The sequence below is a fragment of the Erithacus rubecula genome (genome assembly GCF_903797595.1).
Source record: "Erithacus rubecula genome assembly, chromosome: 2".
In the NCBI taxonomy this organism is placed as follows: domain Eukaryota; kingdom Metazoa; phylum Chordata; class Aves; order Passeriformes; family Muscicapidae; genus Erithacus; species Erithacus rubecula.
In genome coordinates this window covers 77,797,018-77,817,000 of record NC_136685.1, presented here as the reverse complement: position 1 = coordinate 77,817,000, position 19,983 = coordinate 77,797,018, and the positions used below count along the sequence as shown (strand labels likewise).

At 37.6% G+C, this 19,983-nt stretch overlaps 1 protein-coding gene across 1 annotated transcript in view; it reads right to left on the bottom strand.

The window, feature by feature from the left end:
• Positions 1-19,983, bottom strand: part of SMYD3 (SET and MYND domain containing 3) — a 369,857-nt gene that overhangs the window by 34,128 nt on the left and 315,746 nt on the right. The window contains exons 10-11 of the mRNA XM_079327644.1: positions 13,552-13,639; positions 10,117-10,291 (exon numbers count right to left, since the gene is read on the bottom strand). Coding sequence (XP_079183770.1) covers positions 10,117-10,291; positions 13,552-13,639 — 263 coding nt within the window. The remainder of the gene's footprint in view (positions 1-10,116; positions 10,292-13,551; positions 13,640-19,983) is intronic.

Sequence of the window (19,983 nt, the reverse complement as noted above, 5' to 3'; positions counted from 1 at the left end):
AAGAAATTTTTCCCCGTATCCAATCTAAGTCTCCCCCAGTTCACTTTGTGGCAGGTTCCTCTCATCCTGCCACTTGTTACCTGGGACAAGAGATTGACCCCCAGTGAAGAGCTTTTGCCAGTGAATTGTATGTTGCTGAGTGCTGTGGTGAGATTGGGATCCACAAGCCTGCCCTGATTTCCATGAAGATGTGTCCTTTTAATTTATGAGAGACTGTTGTCACTCTTCTCTTGTGTAGCTTAGCAGGGTCTGAGTGCAACTTGCTGTGAGATTTTTTAGTATCACTGGATGTAGTCAATACTTTATCCTGGTGTTTTTCAGATGCAAAGATCAAGAATGGTGAGAGTCCTCACCACTGCAAACAAGATGGGAAAAGTCCTGTCCCACTGCAGTATCTGGAGCTGGTTCTTCTTTGATGGACATAGTTTAACATCATAGGTTACTTTCATCACTGTACTTTCTTGTTCTCCTCAAGGTATCAGAAGTCAGGAGCACTTCCCTGGAACAGTGCTGCTCTCAGAGCAAGGCAGGGGGTTGAAAGCATGGAGTACTTTAACAATTTTAGTTAAGTCAATATACGTTTGTGTCACAGATTAATGTTGATGCTCTCTCACATGGAAAAGACCTTGCCACTCACACTTCCCACTGTCTCCACCTCTGTTTTTTCTCTACTGGCACAAGAAACCTAGCACCATTTAATAGCATCTCTTGATAAACATTCAGTATTGCTAGAGCTCACTTGAACTGCAAACTTACCAGCAAGACAATACACAGATGAACTGAATCCAGACAGATGGCAACAGATAAAGCCTGAGTATGCATTCAGGATGTTATCTTACTGTAAGCATGTAAACCTGCTTTCCATCTCAAAATTCTGAGATGTTGAACTGGTAGAGGTAATATTACCCAACTTAGGCAATTTGAAATCGCTTGAAAAATAAGAGACCTTATGCTGGTGAGATAGTGAGACAAATATTTAAGATAACTTATCTTTAGATATGGTCATGAGACCATGCAAATAATTAGTAAGGCATTCCCCTGGTCATAAGTTACTCTGTGATTTTTGGTAAGATTGGAGTTGTTGTGTTGCATTTCATAGGACACAATGTCTGTGTTTCAGAACATCTCAAACCACACCATGCAGCAATTCCCCATTCTTCCTAAGCAATGTCTCCAGCCGTATTTACATAAACATTTTTACAACATATAATTTGTGCCACTGTCTAAAGCGACATACTTCACAAAATGCTTTGGTAAATCTTGCAAATTCCCCTTATGATGAGAAAATTAATCTCCTAAATGTTTTACCTTGTTATGACTGTATATGCTGAGACTTTTGTTCTGTAGCAAAGTAGGATCTAATTCCATTTTTCAAAGTCTGCCAAGCACACTATTGCATGAATATTTTCTTTTTTTTTTTTTTTTTTTTCTATTTTATCGACAGTGATTCAAGTAGAAAGACCTGGTTCAGGATGCTTCTACTCATTGGCTGTCACTTTTGCCAGTTTTCAGAAGGTTTCTGAAAGGCTGGCCAGCCTTAAAAGAACAATATGTCCTTGCATCATTCAACATACCTGAATTAATATGTAAATTAATTCATGATGTTGCTACAATGAAAACACTTTGATTCCAGAACTTTATCTTCACTTCTGGCAGCCCATCAACCATATCTTCCAAGAGCACACTGCATGGCTACAGAAGGCTGATTTTCCTCTTAGGAGAATGTGTGCAACTGTGGCAAGTATCCATTTTCTTTGCCCTCTCCCTTTTTGATCTTTTGTGATGATGGGGAGGAGTTGAAAGAAAGGGTTTTTCACCCTAATTTAGATATTTCTAGGCTTCTTGTCATCATTCTTTGGTTGCTTCTCCCTTTACTGGACATATGTGCATTGCATTCCTCGAAGATGACTTTATTTTGGTTGTAAAATACCTTTTATTGTTAATCAGTGGACTTGCACTATTTGCTGAGGGTGATTCTTTCCTCTTTGATATATTTATCTTGCTCTCACTTTCATCAGTTTTCATGGCCTTTTGGGAAGCCTTTTTTTCTGTGAACCTTTTTCATTAGGAGCAGTATAGCCTGCCTTTTTTTAGCCTCCCAGCATTTGTATTCAGTTACCATCTTTGTTCTGCTCTCAACCCAAAATAATTTGCTTTTTGTTTCTTCCTTCCTACTTTCAGCTTCAAAGTCACATAAATAAAGCTGACTCAGGCTTCTGTGCCTTGCCTGATGATAAAATGACAAACTGAACCTGAGAGAAGAGTATACTCTTCCCATATACTCAGGGGAAGAGAAGAAGAGAGGAGAAGCACTCAATCACCTCCTTAACCATGGAACTGGTTTATCTGTAGGATGAAAAACATCTCAGGGCTGGATACCCAGAGTAGTTGGGATTCTGGCCTAAAGCAGATAGAATTTCTAATAGAAAACCAGAGTGGAAAGGAATCACCTTTCGTGGCAGCCTGCAGAATACATGCAGAAGGGTTTTACAGTTGACCAGAAGGTCAACACAACATCAAGTCTTTTACTTAAAATTGCATAATCCAATATTAGTTGTTGTTAAGAAAGAAAAATATTTGGCATTGACTAAATTTCTGAAGGCAATAAACTGTTGTATTTATAAGGTAGAACAAGTAGTGTTTGCATAGTAGTCAGTATTCTCAGCATTTCCCTGTAGCACAATCCTACTGCTAATTATATAAGACAGAGTGCTATCCTAGTGTGGCTGTGTTGGTTCTCATACCAGGATTAGATAATTTAGAATTAGTTTTGATATATCCAATGTTCTTTGCATAGAAGGACTAGATTTTCTGGTTTTATGGGGCTAAGGAAAACTGATTAACAGATCTTGTCCAGCTCAAGTGAAATGTAGCTCACAGAGATTTGAAATGGTGGACAGGAGTATGCATGCTAACAAATGTAATGTTATGCACTCAAAAATAGCTCTTTTAGCCCTTTTACTCACTAATTTCAAGATTTGATGAGTTTGTAGTCTACCATCACATCCCTAACTGTGTAGTCTCTAGGATTTGCTCACATTTTCCTCTCATCTGCAAGCTCTTCTGTTTTCTTTCTTCCTTTTCCTGTCAATATCAGTCTGTGAAATTTCAGCTTTACTCAGCATTACCTATCCACCTACAGAACCTCTGTGATCTTCATTCACTGGATTCCCTGCTGAATGGATCATCTCACTAGGAACTTAGTAATTCATTGTCACTGTTCTTGTTTGACAGTACCTCCTTTGATTTTCAGGCTCTGCACATCCCTCTTCAAAGCACCATCTTTCCATCTCTCAGTCTCACTGGCCATTCACATCGATTCACCCTTTAAACAAACCATGTTCTTCAATCTCTTTGCTCTCCTTATCCGTGCCTCCTTTACTCTTGTCTTCCTCATGGCTATGGTTTTCCTTTTCAGTAACTTTTCTGATTTTTCACTAGGGAAAAAATACTGCCTTTTCATCTTTTTTAGCCTTTATCTCTGTTATCTCTGTTTTCTTGTTTAAAATACCACAATTTTACTTTTTCACTACTGTTCACATCTCCATTGCAAGAAACTCTTAATTGATTTCCTCCTTGGAAGTACTGCCAAGTCTCCACTCTCTGCTTCCTCAACTCAAATTGACAATTTATTCAAAAAAAGAAATAGGCATTTTATGACTAAAATCAGACTCTTCCTAATGCTCCCCTCAGAGAATGCATTGTTCCTTACAGCTTCTCTGCTCCTATTTCCTCCATGCCCTCTCTTTTTTTCTCTTTCATCAGAGATAGAATTGTAATTTACCTGTCTTTTTAAGTGATTCTCCTTCCTTTTTTTCTCCCTTTCACCATGATTTCTGCCTCTAAAATAGCTTTTGCAAAGCAATGTTCAGTTACCATCAAAGGAATCCAAAACTCCATAGATATTTCATATGTCTCTATTTTTTAACTGTTAATTGCTCCCTTGAAATCACTTCCCAGCCCCATTTAAGTTTATGTTCTAACCGAGCCTTTGTTTAGAATCTGTATGCCATCAATTCCACCCTTTTCTTTTTAGTAAAATCCATACAGACACTGTGAATTCCCCAAAATTGTTCTCAAAATTGTTCCTGCTGAATAACTGTGTTGCATTTTTTTTCACACCACACAAGTCTTTGCAATATCTGCTCATGATATACTCACTTCTGTTTTTTAATGTGTGTCCTTTAACTAGTGTCTAATAGTAAGCAGACTAATGAAAAGAGCTCAGGTAATGGCTGCATAAGTCCTTACTTTGTAAATTGCAAGCATGCATGTACAAAAATCAAGAAAGGATCTCCTGATTAAAATACCAACTATTACTGCTTAAATAAAAAAGAAAAGCAAACAAACGGAGAAACATCAAAACCAAACTGAATCTTTAGGGTAGGCAGAACAGATTTTGACCAAAATCCTTATTTGAGATAAAGCATTAACCTCTGAATGGTCTAACATCTTAATCTGAAAGTGATCCTACAGTGAAAAACAACCCAAAAGAAATCTCTGCAGATGAAGTTATCACTGCAAAGAACACAGAACTTTCAAGATCTGTGAAATCTAAGAACACCTGGAAATGCTATGAGAGAAATGAAGAAATCAGCACTTGTAGTTGTGTCAGAGAAATATGCAGCTCTGGGAAACTTAGTGATTTAGTTCACTAACATCACTAGGAGATCACTGTCTGTAAAATTAAAATTCAAATAGCTCTTGACATAGGTGAAAGATGAAATTTGAAACTAAACCTGTAACTAGAAGCTAAAACTGAATACAGTAAGCACTAGTATACAAATACAGAGCTCCTGGACATACATTGACACAAAAATCTTGCAACAATGAAGCTGTTTTAGGAAATCCTAGCCTAAGAAATGTGGTATACACTGAAAAAGGTACTGCAAATTAACACTGCTGCTCCTGAACTTCTACTCATGTGTGATAGAGTATATTGGACAAACCAGTGACATCAAAATTGTACCCAAAAACAGCTGGCATGTCTGGAGAGAAAAGTAAGAATTCCTACCCATATGCACAATACATGAAAATGAAGAAAAGTAGAAGGTGGAATACTTATGGGAGTGTGAGTTTATGGAAGTCATTGAGGACTATGCAGGTGAGTATCACTTTGGGGAACAATTTATGGTTGTAATGGAAACATACAAGAAAAACAACTAGGAAAGAACCAAGGAATTGAAGGTGATGGTGCTATGCAGATGTACAGAGCAAGCAACCAGCAAAACAGAAAATCCATCTCCTACAGGGGAAAGGGATTGATCAGGTCACAGATAACTTAGGCACTTAGGCACCACACTTCAGGTATAAAACCTTTCTTTTTCATTTTTTTGGAAAAGGAACTGGAGGGAAGGAAGTAGGGAGGCATGGAAGACAGAAGTGGGCTGCTGAAGTGTTTTAGTGGATTCCTAAATGTATCAGCCCAGTGACAAGTATTCTCCCTGTGTATAGACAAAATAGGTACACTGAAGCCAAAAATGGTGCAAATATTGCTACAAACATCTGTCTTTGGGAAGAATTACCTGTAATTAACCAGAGACAATACACTCTCTTATTTATACTGGCTTTTCCTCTTCTTTTGACACATTTAAACATTAAATGCCATGGGCATTTTCGAAAACCCTAGCAAAGTGAATAAGGAAGATTTAATTCTTTCTGTTCTTTGTTTCATTATTTCTTTAAATTGCTTTCTCCACCTTGACATTTTTCTCTCCCTCTCTGGTGATCCCAGAGGCAAGATTTATGTTTACAACTGATGGTTTATGATTAAGACATTGAACTTTGGTCACTGAATTAGTACTGTCTCCAGGTTCAGAAATCCTGCAGCCATGCACGAACCCCCAGGGGACCTTCCATAACCAGGGTGCCGACTGGCAACGAATCTGGGCTGTAACCCTTAAGCAGTAGCATCCCCCAGTGGCCCTGGCTATCACTGCAGTGCAGTGTTGGGGATATTTTTTTGGCTCTCTAGCTGTCAATGTAAATGTAAATGTAAATTCAAGTGCCTCAGAACGAGCCAGTGCTCAGAAGTCTGTTGACCTCTGTAAAGAACCATATATATTTGACCAAAACCAAATAATTTCCAGTCATTGCATATATCACATGTGTATTGCAAAACACATAGCTGTAAAAACAGAATTTTATTTTCTTTCTAAATATATTCAAAAAGGTGGAAAAATGAGGCCAAAAGAAAATCAGACTCTTTATTGGAAATCCTTCATGAAGAAGAGGAAATAGGTTCAGAGTTTGTTCCAAGAATATTAGGCTCTACAGCTTTTTTTGGCTTTTTACAAGATCATGACTCAATAAAAGGATACTATAGCAACTGTCAATTTTTAATCTGCCTTTTGATTGAAGTTCACATACTTAGAAAATACAGACCATCGTGTATATTGAATTAGAATTCTAAATCCAAAATTCCTGGCTGATATTTCATTAACCCAATGAAAATTCAACCATGTTCTCAGAAAAAAACCAGGAACACACCTGCCACTGTTCTTAAATCCAGCCCATTTGCAGAACAATCCAAAATTGCACTCACTGGGATTGCTTTCCCTGTTCCCTGAATGAACTCAGTCACTGACAAAAGGTGAAGTAATGGGGTACTACAAAATATTACTGGAAGGGATAGAGAATAGGAGGAGGTAGAAGGGCAGACAAATGATGCACTGATAACAAAAGATAACAAATATGGGGTGCTGGCACCCACCCAGCTCCCTCCCACTCCAGAGGCAGAGCAGTGACATTGCACAAGCCCTGCATTGTGCTGACTCAGGGGAGAGGGGATGGAGGGGGAGGATGTGCAAGGCTGCTGGATGAAGATCCAGAGCAGCACTTCTGCACAACACTCCTGTATGGGATGAAAAGAAGGGATTTTCTCTTGTTAATATTGAAACCCTCCAGTTACTTCTAATGCTGCAGCACTGGAGATGAAGGGTTGTTAATTAAAAAAACCCATCTGAAAATCAGTGGGATTTCTACATTAGCTTGAAATTCAGCAGGGGATTTTAAGCAGTGCAGAGCAGAAATCAATGAACATTTTTGTTGTCTCTGTATCAAAACCTGACCAGACCTGATGTCCCATGAGCCCAAAGAGGTGACATGGTGTTATCCAGCAGGTAAGCCCAGCAGACCTGTGGTGTCACATAGTTATTTCTTTCCCTCCTCTTACCCTTGTCACAATAGCTGAGGACATCTAGCAGAGTTTTATAACAGATGCATCTTGCACTCTCTGGCCACAGAGTAAAGCACTGAATACTTGAGACAAGGGGAAAATATACCCCAAACATAATCCCCAGAACATATGTGCCTTGTCAGTAATTTAAGGGCTAAATGCTGGGTCCTTCCTCTGAGGTAACCTAAGGGAAATCTGTCTTTCTCAGTATCTCTGAATCTGATCCTTCATGAGCAGCAGTCAGCCCAGAGTGTGAATGTGCTAACTGAGACATGACAAACCCATGTAACACCTCTTGCTGATATTCTGTTATTCTATGGTTAAGCCTCATGAGGATTTTTGAAAGGAAGTTTATTTTTGCAAGCTGCTGAGTGCTGGCTATGAGTGGAGCAGCTTTCACATAGGCAAATGTCTTAACTTTGGTAAAGGCTCTTGGACAGACAGGCTATTAATGTGGCATTTACAAGGAAAGCTGTGTAGATACACTTGGCTTAGGCTATTCAGTGGAAGTACATGTTGTAGGTTTTAACAAAAAATGGATGGCTAGAGTTTGGCAAAAGAGGAGAAGGCAGCTTTTGTCTTGGCAGACCTCTTCCTTTCTTTTTGCTAAAACCATTTCAGAGGTTCTGAACAATGCTCCTTAGAGGTTATTATTGCTACCTAAAACACAGGGCGTGGTATTCAGCATGAGAAATCAGTTTTATGTAATTCAGATGTCTATCTCTGCCACTTGTGGATGATTCTGAAAAAGTCAGCAACAATCATAATGAAAAGATACATTATGATGCAACATGTCACACAGCACTGAAAAGTAATCCTGCTGCTAAAGTAATGGAAAATGCACAATAAACACATTACCTGAAATTAAAACTGGTTCTGACCAAATCTCCAGAGCCTTTAAAGTTGTAACAATGATTTCCTATTTATATGGACTGCACGAATTCTCAGGTGATTCCCTGTGGAGATCTGTAGGAATACTTTTTCCAGAGCTGAGGAAAGGAAAATAGGTAGCTATAATGGAACTGCAGGAGCAGCCAAGCAGTAGATTGATTCAACAGGAGAAATTCAATGTATCCCAAAGGATTTCCTAGGATTTGCTCTCCTGCTGCTTAGGGCACCATTTGTTGTAATGAGAAACTGAGGATTTTGTTTCAGGTGTGTCAAAGCTTGTAGTGATGACTTGAAGGTATAAAGAAAAAGAAACAACTGAAAATCTCTATAAATAATGCTTTGGGTGAGGAGAGAATAATGACAAGATCTCCAAGGTGCAAAAAAGGTCAAATATCTCACGTAAATAATTATTAACTTAAGAGATACTAATTGGATGCACAGTGAAATCCTTCATTTCCAAACTGCTGCATTAAATAGCTTGAAAACTCCAGTACACTTCAGCAAGCAAAACAGAGAAAGCTTTATTAAATTATCTGGTAAGATTGCACTTGGTCTCGCTGCAATCTCTGCTCTCAGAAATGTCTACAGAAAAAAATGTTCAGTTTTCAGTTGTGAAGAACTGAGTTAACAACTTATAAAAAACCCAACCCAAAACAACTGAGGTTTGGAGTTTTTTATTTAATAAGGGAACATTTAAACATGCAGACTACTCTGTTCATCTGAAGTGTGCCACAAGGTAGAACACTGGCAGAAAGCATGTACTGCTGCAGTACTACATAAGCCCTCTATAAAAGGTTAAGTGGGACATGTACATCATGAAGAAATGTGAAAATTTTTATGCACTCATGTCCTCCTCTATGAAAATGAATAGCCATTATCAACACAGAGCTATTCCACAGTTGTGATGTACCATAGCCTATGCAGGTTTTATCAACAATCACTTTTAATGAAAGCTCTGAAATACTATGTTCCTCAAGTGAGAGCTTTATGCAGAAACAGGATGCCATATGGAATTTCCTCAGGCAAAATGCTGAATGCTGATGGCATCTCCATTTGATTAGGGAAAATATGAAACATCTGAAATGTTCATGTTTGCAGCAGAGCATGTTGTTCAGCTCTAGCATATCCCTCATGCTTCTCAACTTCACACATTGTATTGAAACATCACAAAGTGCACCAACAGAGAAGTGGATGCTCTAAAAATACCTTACCAAGAATGAACGTTGTATGAATGATGTTGTACCTGTACACTCAGCACAGGCTTACATTTAGCTACAATCCATGCAACTATTCAGAACCCAAAGATGTGAGTCTCCCAAAGTTTTAGAGCACAAACCAGAGCAGAAGCACCTGCCCTTTCTCTACTAGATGACCAAACTTGCATTACAGCTCCAGGATAAAATCAATTTCAAACCTTACCACATGATGTATGATCTCCTAGACTGTCCTTCCTTATCAACAAAAGACCATCAGACTCAGAAACTCTCCCAGCACATAAAACAGGAACAAGTACTGATCAGGAGAGAAGAACAGCAAATATTTCACTACCTTGACCTCTTCCCAAAATGAGAACCAGCAGCTTTTTAATTCCCAGTTGAAACTGCATTTTGCAATAGTTTTTTATTCTTTCTGTAAAATTTATGTATAGAGCATATGGAGAACATACATTATTTCCACCAGCTACCTGTCCCTCACTTTTGCCCTATCCCAGCATAAAACACTGGTACCCTGATGTCACTGGAGCCTGAAAGGGAAAGTCAGTTTCTGATCAGGGATGGGGCAGCATCTGAACATGTGAAAAAGCAAGGAGATAAAAATCAGTTATTGTTATTATTATTATTATAGTTCCTATTATCCTTTCATTTGCTTCCAGCCTGTGAAAGCAGAGTGAGTGTTCTGCCTCATTCACTAACCTAGAAAGCAATGTAAGATATGCACAAGAAAGAAAAGCAGTAAGAAGCATCAAGATGAAGCACAGTCTTCACTTTTAATGAGACAGCCAGCTCTCCCCCATCTTTGGAACCAGCTGAACCAATTACATCCCTTACCTGTATGGCTCCAGAGTCCTGCTGCCATAATACAAAGCTTCTTCCCAGCATTCAAGGTTAATGCAGGCATCCATGGCACAGTCAAGCATTTTCAGCTGATAGATATTTGTATCTGGTAGATGACCCTTGTGGCTGCTCAAGAGATTCTGGCATCTTGCCAGAATATGCTTCCACTCTGTTATTTACTTTAGTTAAAGAAATACATTTAATCAAACAAAAATACAACTTCTAAATGCTGTTTAGTGAGGAGTAAGTGTCAAAGCATTAAAATAGAAAAGCTGCCATCATTCCAGACTCTGCTACAATTCTTGAAAACATACTTAAATGCTGAAGTGGTAGCTTAGGTAACTGTGCTTTGTTTGCATGTAGCAAAACAATTTCTAAAGAAGGCAGTATTTTTAGCAATAAATGGTAAAAGAAAGATGTCAAAATGCAAGGATATTTGAACACATAACAGAAATTCAAATAGCTTTTATTTAGATACTGAAACATTATTTACTTAAGATACTCCAGTTCTTAAAGCCAAGGGCAAGAGGCCATGGAAATGTCTTTTTAAAAGTCCCAGCAGCTAAATTTTTTTTTTTAATATTTTTAAGAATATATTCATAAATGACTCATTCTTTTATGCTTCCCATTTTTTTTTTTATTTCTCATGAAATTAGAACATTTTCTTTAAATTAATTAATTTTCTCCTTGAAACAGTCATGAAGAGCATTGTGATCTTTTTTTCATGTACAGATGCACGTTTTATGCATGAGAAAGAAAAGCATCACAGTTTTGATGTCTGACTGTAGTTCAGGACTAATGATCTTGGCAGTAAAGGAGATTTTCACCTTTAATGCTACAAGAAGATTTTTCGTGAGTTTGGAATGGAGGAAAGATAACCTTGCATTCACTTTATTTGGATATTCCTTAGCACAAATCACTTTTCTCATTACATTCTACACTGATTTGACTTCTCTGTGGATTCTTCTCTCTCTGACTAAACCTAACCTGAACCCCAAAACCTGCAGTTTTCATGTAAATATTGCCATCTGTGATTGTACCCATGGGAGTCCCAGAATGCAAGCAGCCTAAACCAGAAAGACTCCACTCACATAAGTAAGAGGAAATGAAATAAAGAAAAAATAGACATATAGCAAGAGAAGTAATAACATTGATTGTGTTATAGCCCTTTCTACACAATCAGCTCAAGGAAGCCCAACAGTTATCTTCACAAATTATTGCAAGTACTATTCACACTAATCCAGCAATGAATTTAAAGTGTAAAATGACAAACCTGTGATGAAGTAATTAGTCCATATTGAGCATGGGAGTATTTACATACTTAAATTTAAGAATGTGACCACCCTGGGCCAGGATTTATAGCATGGTTGTTACAAGGCTAAACTAATTATTTGTGAATTGCTCTCATGCCCTTGGATTGAGAGAACCATATAAGGGAAGGAATGTGTTACTATAAAATTGCACCTTAACCTTTATATCTTTGGCAAACATCCATGTATTCTTTACAGCTGATTAAGGACAAAAAAACCAGAAGAACGAGGGATGTTATTTCCACTTGATACAATTTTTGTAGAAAGTACAAACCACTGACATTCTTGAAACTTTACCATTTTAGCTGATGCACAGTATGTCTGCTTTTGCTTCTCATTATTCTGTTCTGTTCACTCTCTAGCATCTGATAGCAGATGTACTATAGAACAAAACCTCTTGGGACTGAATTTGTAGGAACGTAAAATTGCAAACTAGAAAACCTGCCATCAACTGCAACAGTACCAAAGAGCTGCCTGTCCTGCATCTGCCCAGGAGCAGAGGAGGAAGCCCCAGGCAGCTCTAACTGTAAATTCAGCATTGCAACAACTCATTAGTTACAACCAGTAGGTCAGACTGTGGGAGTCACCAACTTCCTTAACTGTAGAAACCATTGATTTAATTTGTTAAAAAATTATATTTGCAGGAACCAGTAACTATGTGCCTCAGTCTGCTAGGAAGGTTTTCTACTCATTATTGGAAAGTGGACAAAAGTCAATAAAAGGATACAACACTGCACTCACCACTGCATGTCAGTTATCACTGGTACTGTGGTGCAGTGGAAGGAAAGATCACACATTTCAAATAGCACATGACTGAGAACAGAAGCTGAACAGACAACAAGAACAGATTTTTCCAACCAGTCCTGATACCTTTTATTACCATGCGTTTGATTAATTTTTAAGTTAAATCAGTAATCTTAATTAAAGACACTCACAAAAGACATTAATGCAATTTCTACTGCAATTAAATAAAAGAACATCAAACTGGACCAGAGTTCTGACTGCATAATTTAAGAACTATTGCAACTTCAGGTTGCATATCTATAATTTAACATGCAGGTTGAAATGGGGCCCTGAAGATCTACTTCAGTACCATCTGTTTCAATCCAGTGACTACAGAGGAACAAACTAGAGGAAAACAAACTAGAACTATGTGAGACTAAAACAAGATGACATTATTGTTTCCCCTTTCCTAAAAAAATTAACCTCTCTGGATTAGGAAGAAACAAACTCAGTGTAGTAGTTTGTGTTTCTGGTGGGTTATAAATTGTGATCACTTGTTTCCAGCCTGGAATATCACTATGCAAACTTGTTTTTCATGCTGCCAAAAAGGAGTACTGGAAGATTAAATTCTTTCTAGCTTGAGACAAAGCCTATGTTTCTGAAAATGGTAAGGCATCTTGCCACAATAGGCCAAATTCCCAGTCAGGGAAATTCCACTGAATAGACCAAGATAAGAAAGAGATCAACATACCCATAGTATTCTAGTAAAAATCTCCACCTCTCTTCTGCTCATCTTTTCTTGGTTGCTGCTGTTCTCTAATTTCTTTAATTGGATTGAATATCTACATGACAGCCATTAGACTCCATCTCTGTTTATTAGTGCAAGATCATTTCATTCAATTTGCTTAATTATCAATTACTATTATGTATTATTATATCTTATTATAATGATGCTATAATGTCTGCTGTGAACCTGTCTGTGATTATTTCCTTGTTATTGTCATTGCTGTGCAAAGAATGAGAACCTGTAAATGTTCACACTGAGAGTAACGGAACAAAGAATTTAACAATATTCCAAATTAAGCTTTCTTTCATTTAGAAGTGGATTCTTATGAAATGGTGGGCTGTGTAGCAGAAATCTAAATCAGAGCCAAAATATCCTTTCATGTCCCTGATAGTTACTATCCCTGCCACAAAGCAGTTCCATTCCAAGTAATCAGAGGCTCTATTAATAAAACAATTAAGAATTTTACACATTTAAACACCAAGTGAATTAAAAAACATTACAATGAAAAGGATATAAATGTAAGGAAACTAATCTCAAGAGATGAACTGCATACTAAGGGGATTTTTTCACAACTGAATGACAGACTGTAGCCTGTCACTGAAAGGATACCTTCTTTTGATTTTGGATATCTCACTTCATTTACAGCATCTTTGACTTCTTTCCAGGCATACTCTTCACCAGCCAATTTCTCAGCATCCTGGTTAATAGAAACAAATGCATATAATGAGAAAAACAGTAAAATGAGAATATGCAGTAACAATGAAAAACAGGGTAAAAGGATTTCACTGTTAAAAGCTACTTGTAGAGACTGTATTGCTATTTTTTGCAAACACAAAAAACCCCATTTCACCTGGAATTCATACTCACCCTGTTTTTGTAAGCAAATGAGATGATATAAAGAAAAATGAATGCAGATTTGGAAACATTAAATACTCAAATCAGAACTATGGTCAATCAAAAGAAAATAAATAATAGCATGTTTTTACCATAAAAATACATTGAGGAGATCAAATTCTATCAAAGACCTGCCCCTAAGACTTCCCTTAAGCACACTGTAGAAAGGATTTAGCAAATAATTTTGCAAGTTTAAAATTTATAAATTTATCAAATATAACCACAGGGTGATTATAGAGGCAAACAGTGGAAGTTTAACTTCATCCATTGCAGTTATAAACATGAAGTTACAGAAGTCTACAACCCAGAAAAAAGCTAAACTTTCATTTAAAAAATCATTACTAAATTTTCCCTAGTTCATTGGATTCTACAAACAGCTACATTTTCCCATCACTTTGTCATAAAGAAAGCAAAAATGATTAATGGCTACAGCAGTAAAGAGAAAGTTTCCCATTTCAACTCTCTAGTGGTGACTAACTGAACCTTAGGCAAACCACTTGGAACAAATGCATTAAAGTATCTACAGACTCAGTTAAATATCTTGTGGGATTTCCAAATACATCTAGTTCTTCAATTTGCATTGCTATAGAACTTAAATACCTTTAAAAATCTGGCCGGTAATATACTGCAGTTCATCACTCTCCTTATAAAAGGCGCTGCAACTTTGCATGAGGTTTTTTAAGTGCAAAGTCTTACAGAAATATTTTAAATTCAGTTCTAAAAAGATCAGCCTTCAGCAGGGGTAGAGACTTGCAGAGGAACAGAGAAAGTGTGTTAAAATCTAACCAAGCACTTTGTAGCCAACAGATACTCAGCAGGAATTACAGAAGTATTTTCACCTCCACTGAAAAGTCCATAATCTGCAAATGTTTAGAATTGCATCATTTTCTTATTCCACTGCTCTCCATTTGCCAAAAATTCAGAAAAAGTTTACACTGAGAACCAGCACTCAGTTTCACATCTAATTTGCAGTTTTGTCTTTCAATCTGCTTCACGAAATAGCAGACCTCTGTGGATTCCTGGGATGATTAAACGAGATTAAATCAAGGTTGTTCTCAGCTGCCCTACCCTTCTGTACAGCCTGACGAGGAGGGTGGCCTGACCCCACTGCATTTTGAACATAACTTCCTTTACAATCAGTTCTCTGATCAAAATCATCACCTGGAAGTAATTTTGTGCAGAGCTGAATTTGCCACCAGAAGGCATAAGGTGAATGTTAGGACAAGCCAGCTCATACCACAGAAATTTTAGCAACACAGTGAATGAGCCTGCCCAGCCCTCTTCCAGCTTTGCAGTAGATGGACACTGAATCTCTTACTGCCAATATAACCTCTGCTGATTTCTATGGAACTATATCTATTTCTGAACACCTGTTCCAAGTTAACATGAAACGATCTCTTTAAAATGCCTTCGTGGATCAAGTGCTGCTCACTGATTGAACTAAATAATGAACCCAGTCTATAAGACACTAATAATAATATCTGTGACATCTTCCATAAGGAACTACCAAACCAGAAAAAATGGTTTAAGTTATCTGCTCCCACTAGCCCAAGTATCATTCATAGTATTTCTCTAACATGTTGTAAGCCTAGCAACTAAAACCTCAGAACCATGGGAATTGAGAGAGATTTAGAAGTCAAAGAAGGAAAACAAGTATGCAGCAAGGCCAAATTTGCAGCAGGGCTCAATTTGCACATAGTAAGACTGATGGATGAATGACTGAAGTGTCCTCTCAGATGGGATTAATCTTTCTCTGTCTAGTGCAGCCTTTTGAGTTACTGTTGTCTCTAGCATTTAATTAGCAGCATAAAGCAGGGCAAGGCTGAGGTTTCCAATCCTCCACTAGTGCATAGGGTCAAGTCAACACTGACTTCATCCAGGTAGAGAAGAGAGACTGTCTGTCTGTTGGACCAATAATCTCCCAGCCCTCTCTGGATTCATTCTTTATCCCTTTTGGATGAGAGTTTGGGATGGAGGGAGCTGGGCAGGATTCCCAGCTCTGGGAGCAATTTAAGTCACAGGTTTCAATGAGACATCTTCTGTGTTCTCAAGATGAGGCATTTTAGGGAATGGCTGATGTGAGAACAAGCAGAGATATGGCATCTAGCTTGGCATTTAACACTTCTACCATTCTTCATCAGATTTCCATACATGAAAGAAGTCCTGTCCTTTCCTAAACACTCTGGTTCAAGGAATGGAGGCTGTTTCCAAACAGCCTAATAAGCTTTCTCCAGGTAAGTTGTTTCTCGCCCTTGGAAAAACAACTTGAAAGTCATGTCCATGTGGTATGATTAAACCAGCTAAAACCACAAAGCTGCCTTGGAGCTGGAATTATGAAAATAATTGACATTATTAAAGTTATACTGAATGGTTTGATTCAATCTAAGAGCATGGCAATAATAGCTATGGGAGATACAGCTTTCCATGAAATAACACCCTTTCAAAGTGTCTCTTTTGAGAAAATGTTCCCAGTCCATGTCCCAAACCTCCAGGTGTGCAGAGCTGCCAACAATACAGACAGACTCTTTTCATTTATAGGAAAGAGCACCAGCTGAAAAAAAAAAAAAAAAAAAAAAAAAAAAAAAAAAAAAAAAAAAAAAAAAAAAAAGAGAGGCTCTTGAAGGAAGGAAGAACTGGCAATTTCCGCCTAATTATTTTCCTTATTTCTAACTCTGACACTAAACACAAGAGTTTGCTTCTTAGAACAACAAAATAATTTTTTCTTGGTCCAAAAAATAATTAGACCAAATAATCTAGTCACAAAGTTTTAACAAAAGAGAGAGAAATAGGAAAACTGGAGGATATCTGATGAGGATTGCAATCTGTTTGAAGATTGGTCAAAGATAAAATGATCTGCAGTTCTAGCTTTAAGTGAAGGAAGTTTTATTATAAAAGCATAATCTCCTGAAACAGATACAGACATCAGACACCACAGAAATAAACATTTGAAAATAATCACCTGTTCCATTCTCTACTATTTCTATCTAAGAATTACTTCTCTCCCTATCTATTCTATTTGAGTGTCCTGAGCACATTCCATCCCTAATGGAACTGTCCCTAGAAAGGAGTGCAGTCTCCAAAGTACAGATAAATGCTCGTCTTTCCTTCCTGTTCCTTCACACCACTCCTCTTCCCCCAGTTACTTGTCTGTTCCTTATACTTCCTAAAAGTGCTCCCTGCCTGTTGATTTCAGGCACCACTGCTTTCACACACAGTGTGAGCAATCACTGTTCTTTGTGATCCCAGCATTAAAAATCCTGATTGTTAACAGATTCCCACATGGACAGCATGTCCTCTGAGAGAAGATATTTCTCTCACCAAAACAAGCACATGCTAACTAATAAGCACCATTGCCCTCTCCCCAAAAGTGCTCACACTGCTCATCCATTATGCACTGGACCTCCAAAACTCCCCTGACCTTTGGAAAGATTAAGGACTTTCACATTTAGGTTACAGTATACTTATAAGACATGGATTTTCTGCTCCCTCTACAAAGATCATCTTCTTCTCATAGGTTGAGGTAGAGAAGCAAGCTCAACCTTGTCCACAGAGAGGAAACCATGAAGTATACCTCACTTTCCTTCAGAGAAGGGAGATGTGGTGAAAATCCAAATTGTAAATAACCCTATATCTCTTTTCCTCCTTTTCAGCATTCCTCCTCCTTGGACTATGTCCAAGACTATCTTCATTACATGTCTATTCTCAGTATTCAGCTATCCAGTCCCACACAGGCAGAAATAAGCAAAACTGTGTAGCAGATATTGGACTTCCAGGCTGCCCTGAGACAAGTGAAAAACTAAGAGTAAAGATTTTCCTGACCAGTATTTGCTCTTTTAAAGATACAAATGGATTAAAAGAGTGAAATGTAACCACCAGCAAATGTCAGAAACAGAAATTAGGGGTCTGACAAGAAATATTATTGGATATGATATTTTTTCAAGACTGAAAAATCATAGTAAATAATAATTTTTTTCTGAACACAAAATCTATATTATAATAATAATAATAATCATAATAGTAGTAGTAGTAGTAGTACAGTGTGACAGCAGTAGATAACCCTGTTGTCTCTTTTTTGTGGAAGCCTTAAGTTTTCTGAACTGTAATTAACACCTTAAAAGCTGTGGATACCTCAAATACCTAAACATTTCATAGAAATTGTTGTCCATTGCTTATGATTTGCTTAATTTTTAAAACTTTAAGCAACTGCAGATGTGCATCTGAACAGAACAGTTGATACATATTTAAATTAGAGCATGACATTTTGGAACAGATCTCTGTTACATTGTACTCCAAAAGCATCAACAATTATTTTCTATTTCAAAGTGCAGGAGCTACTGAATGCTTATTTCCAGTAAACTCAGTAACTCATTGTTTTATGTTAGACATCAAAGAAAAGCATTAAATGAGTAAAGACACTGCACATCTTCTGAAGTTTCCCTTTCAGAAAGATGAAGAAAAGTGTCAGTGAGAAAATGTGACAGGCAAGCTGTGATATTGCAGCTACACTAAATTTCTGACATGAGTTCTTCAGAGCAAAAAGGGCATGAGGGCCTGGCAGGCAATCACAGGTGCAGGCAGCTACAGACACAGCAAAGGAAAGCACACTTGAGTGCTTCCCCAAAATAGCTGAGGTCACCTCCTGTGAAACATTTTCTGGATAAAGTTTAAATTCAGAATCAAAGACTTCTCATCTCTTATTCTGAGGGCTGTGGTTTACAGCAAACCTACAGCTTCATTTGAGGATTCACTCACCTTCAGTCTTGTGATTGTAGACTGTAGATTCTGCATTAAGAGCTACAAGCATGCAAAATTATCAGCACACACAGCCCTGTCACGATTCAAGATTTACATGTGATTTCTGAAGTTTTAAAAATTCCCTTGCCCTGCTCCATGAAAAATAATGCCAGGTTCACAAATAGCAGTTTATCTATCCTTTGCAACCCAAATAAGTTGTCCTCACCAGAAGCCTTGTGTTTTCTGTCACATGGTTCTGAAGAGAGTGGCTGGGACCCATGGCAATTCCAAAGGAATACTATTTGCAGACAAAAACAACATTGTGGTCCCTGTAAGGCTGTTGGGAGGGGGTGAACTTCAACTTCTGAACAAATTGTATTTGTACTTTTAATTTCTGAATTCTCAGAGTGAAATAAGATGCATTAGAGCTGGATGCCATACTGAGTCTGTGCAGTACATTGCTCAGTGTTAGGCAGGCTGCATTCCCTCACACAATCAATACCAGCTCTTCATGGATTACTGGCTCTGGTGTCTGGAAGTGCACAGGCTAGTAACACTCTAAATCGTGTAGATATGGGAAAATTTAGCAGTTCTTCACACCTTACACGTTTAAGTGTTCTACTTAGGCATTGAGATCAAGATGAAGGTTTCCCCAGACCCTGCATACGAGTAGTGAAAAAGACAAACACCTTCAGAGGGCAATATGAATAATTTCCCCTTAACATTATCCAACTTAGTTACAACATTACTATATTTATGCAGACATTTAAAAGTAACATCAAAAACAGCTGTGGGAAATTTATTAAAATGAGATGCTTTCAATAAAGAGAAAATTAAGATCAGCAAGTCAATTTTAGAAGTCAGTTTAATTTCATAAAATTAAATGGGACTAAAATAAGTCCATCTTAGATTTAATTAAGGCAAACTATAAAGTAAGAGGAGCAAACAGACAAACAGTTTTTAACCTCTACAGTTGCAAGTCTGATATCTGTCAGGTTCAAAATTCTGCAAAGCAGAAAATAGTTGCATTTCTGTTAGAGTCATACTCCATTCTTATTCACTGCAATCCCATTTCAGCTATTAATTTCTATGATCTTTTTAGACACACACATTTTTAAACAGCCTTTTCAAAGACCACTGCATCTGTATTTTGTATGACACGCAGGCAATCTCATAAATGTTTTATGGTGAAGAAAATTGACATAATTCTTTCTCTTGACTCCCCTACTACAAGGATTCAAGGGTCACATTAGCTTTCCTTGCCAGAGGAAAACACAGTGTTTTCTATTTCTGTTCAGACACCCATGCTGAAAATCATTTGATCAAATGTAGATATTTGGGCCACCACTCTATATGACAAAGAACCACTCTCTGTCTGCAATTTGTATTATCCTAAAGCAGGCTTATAAAATA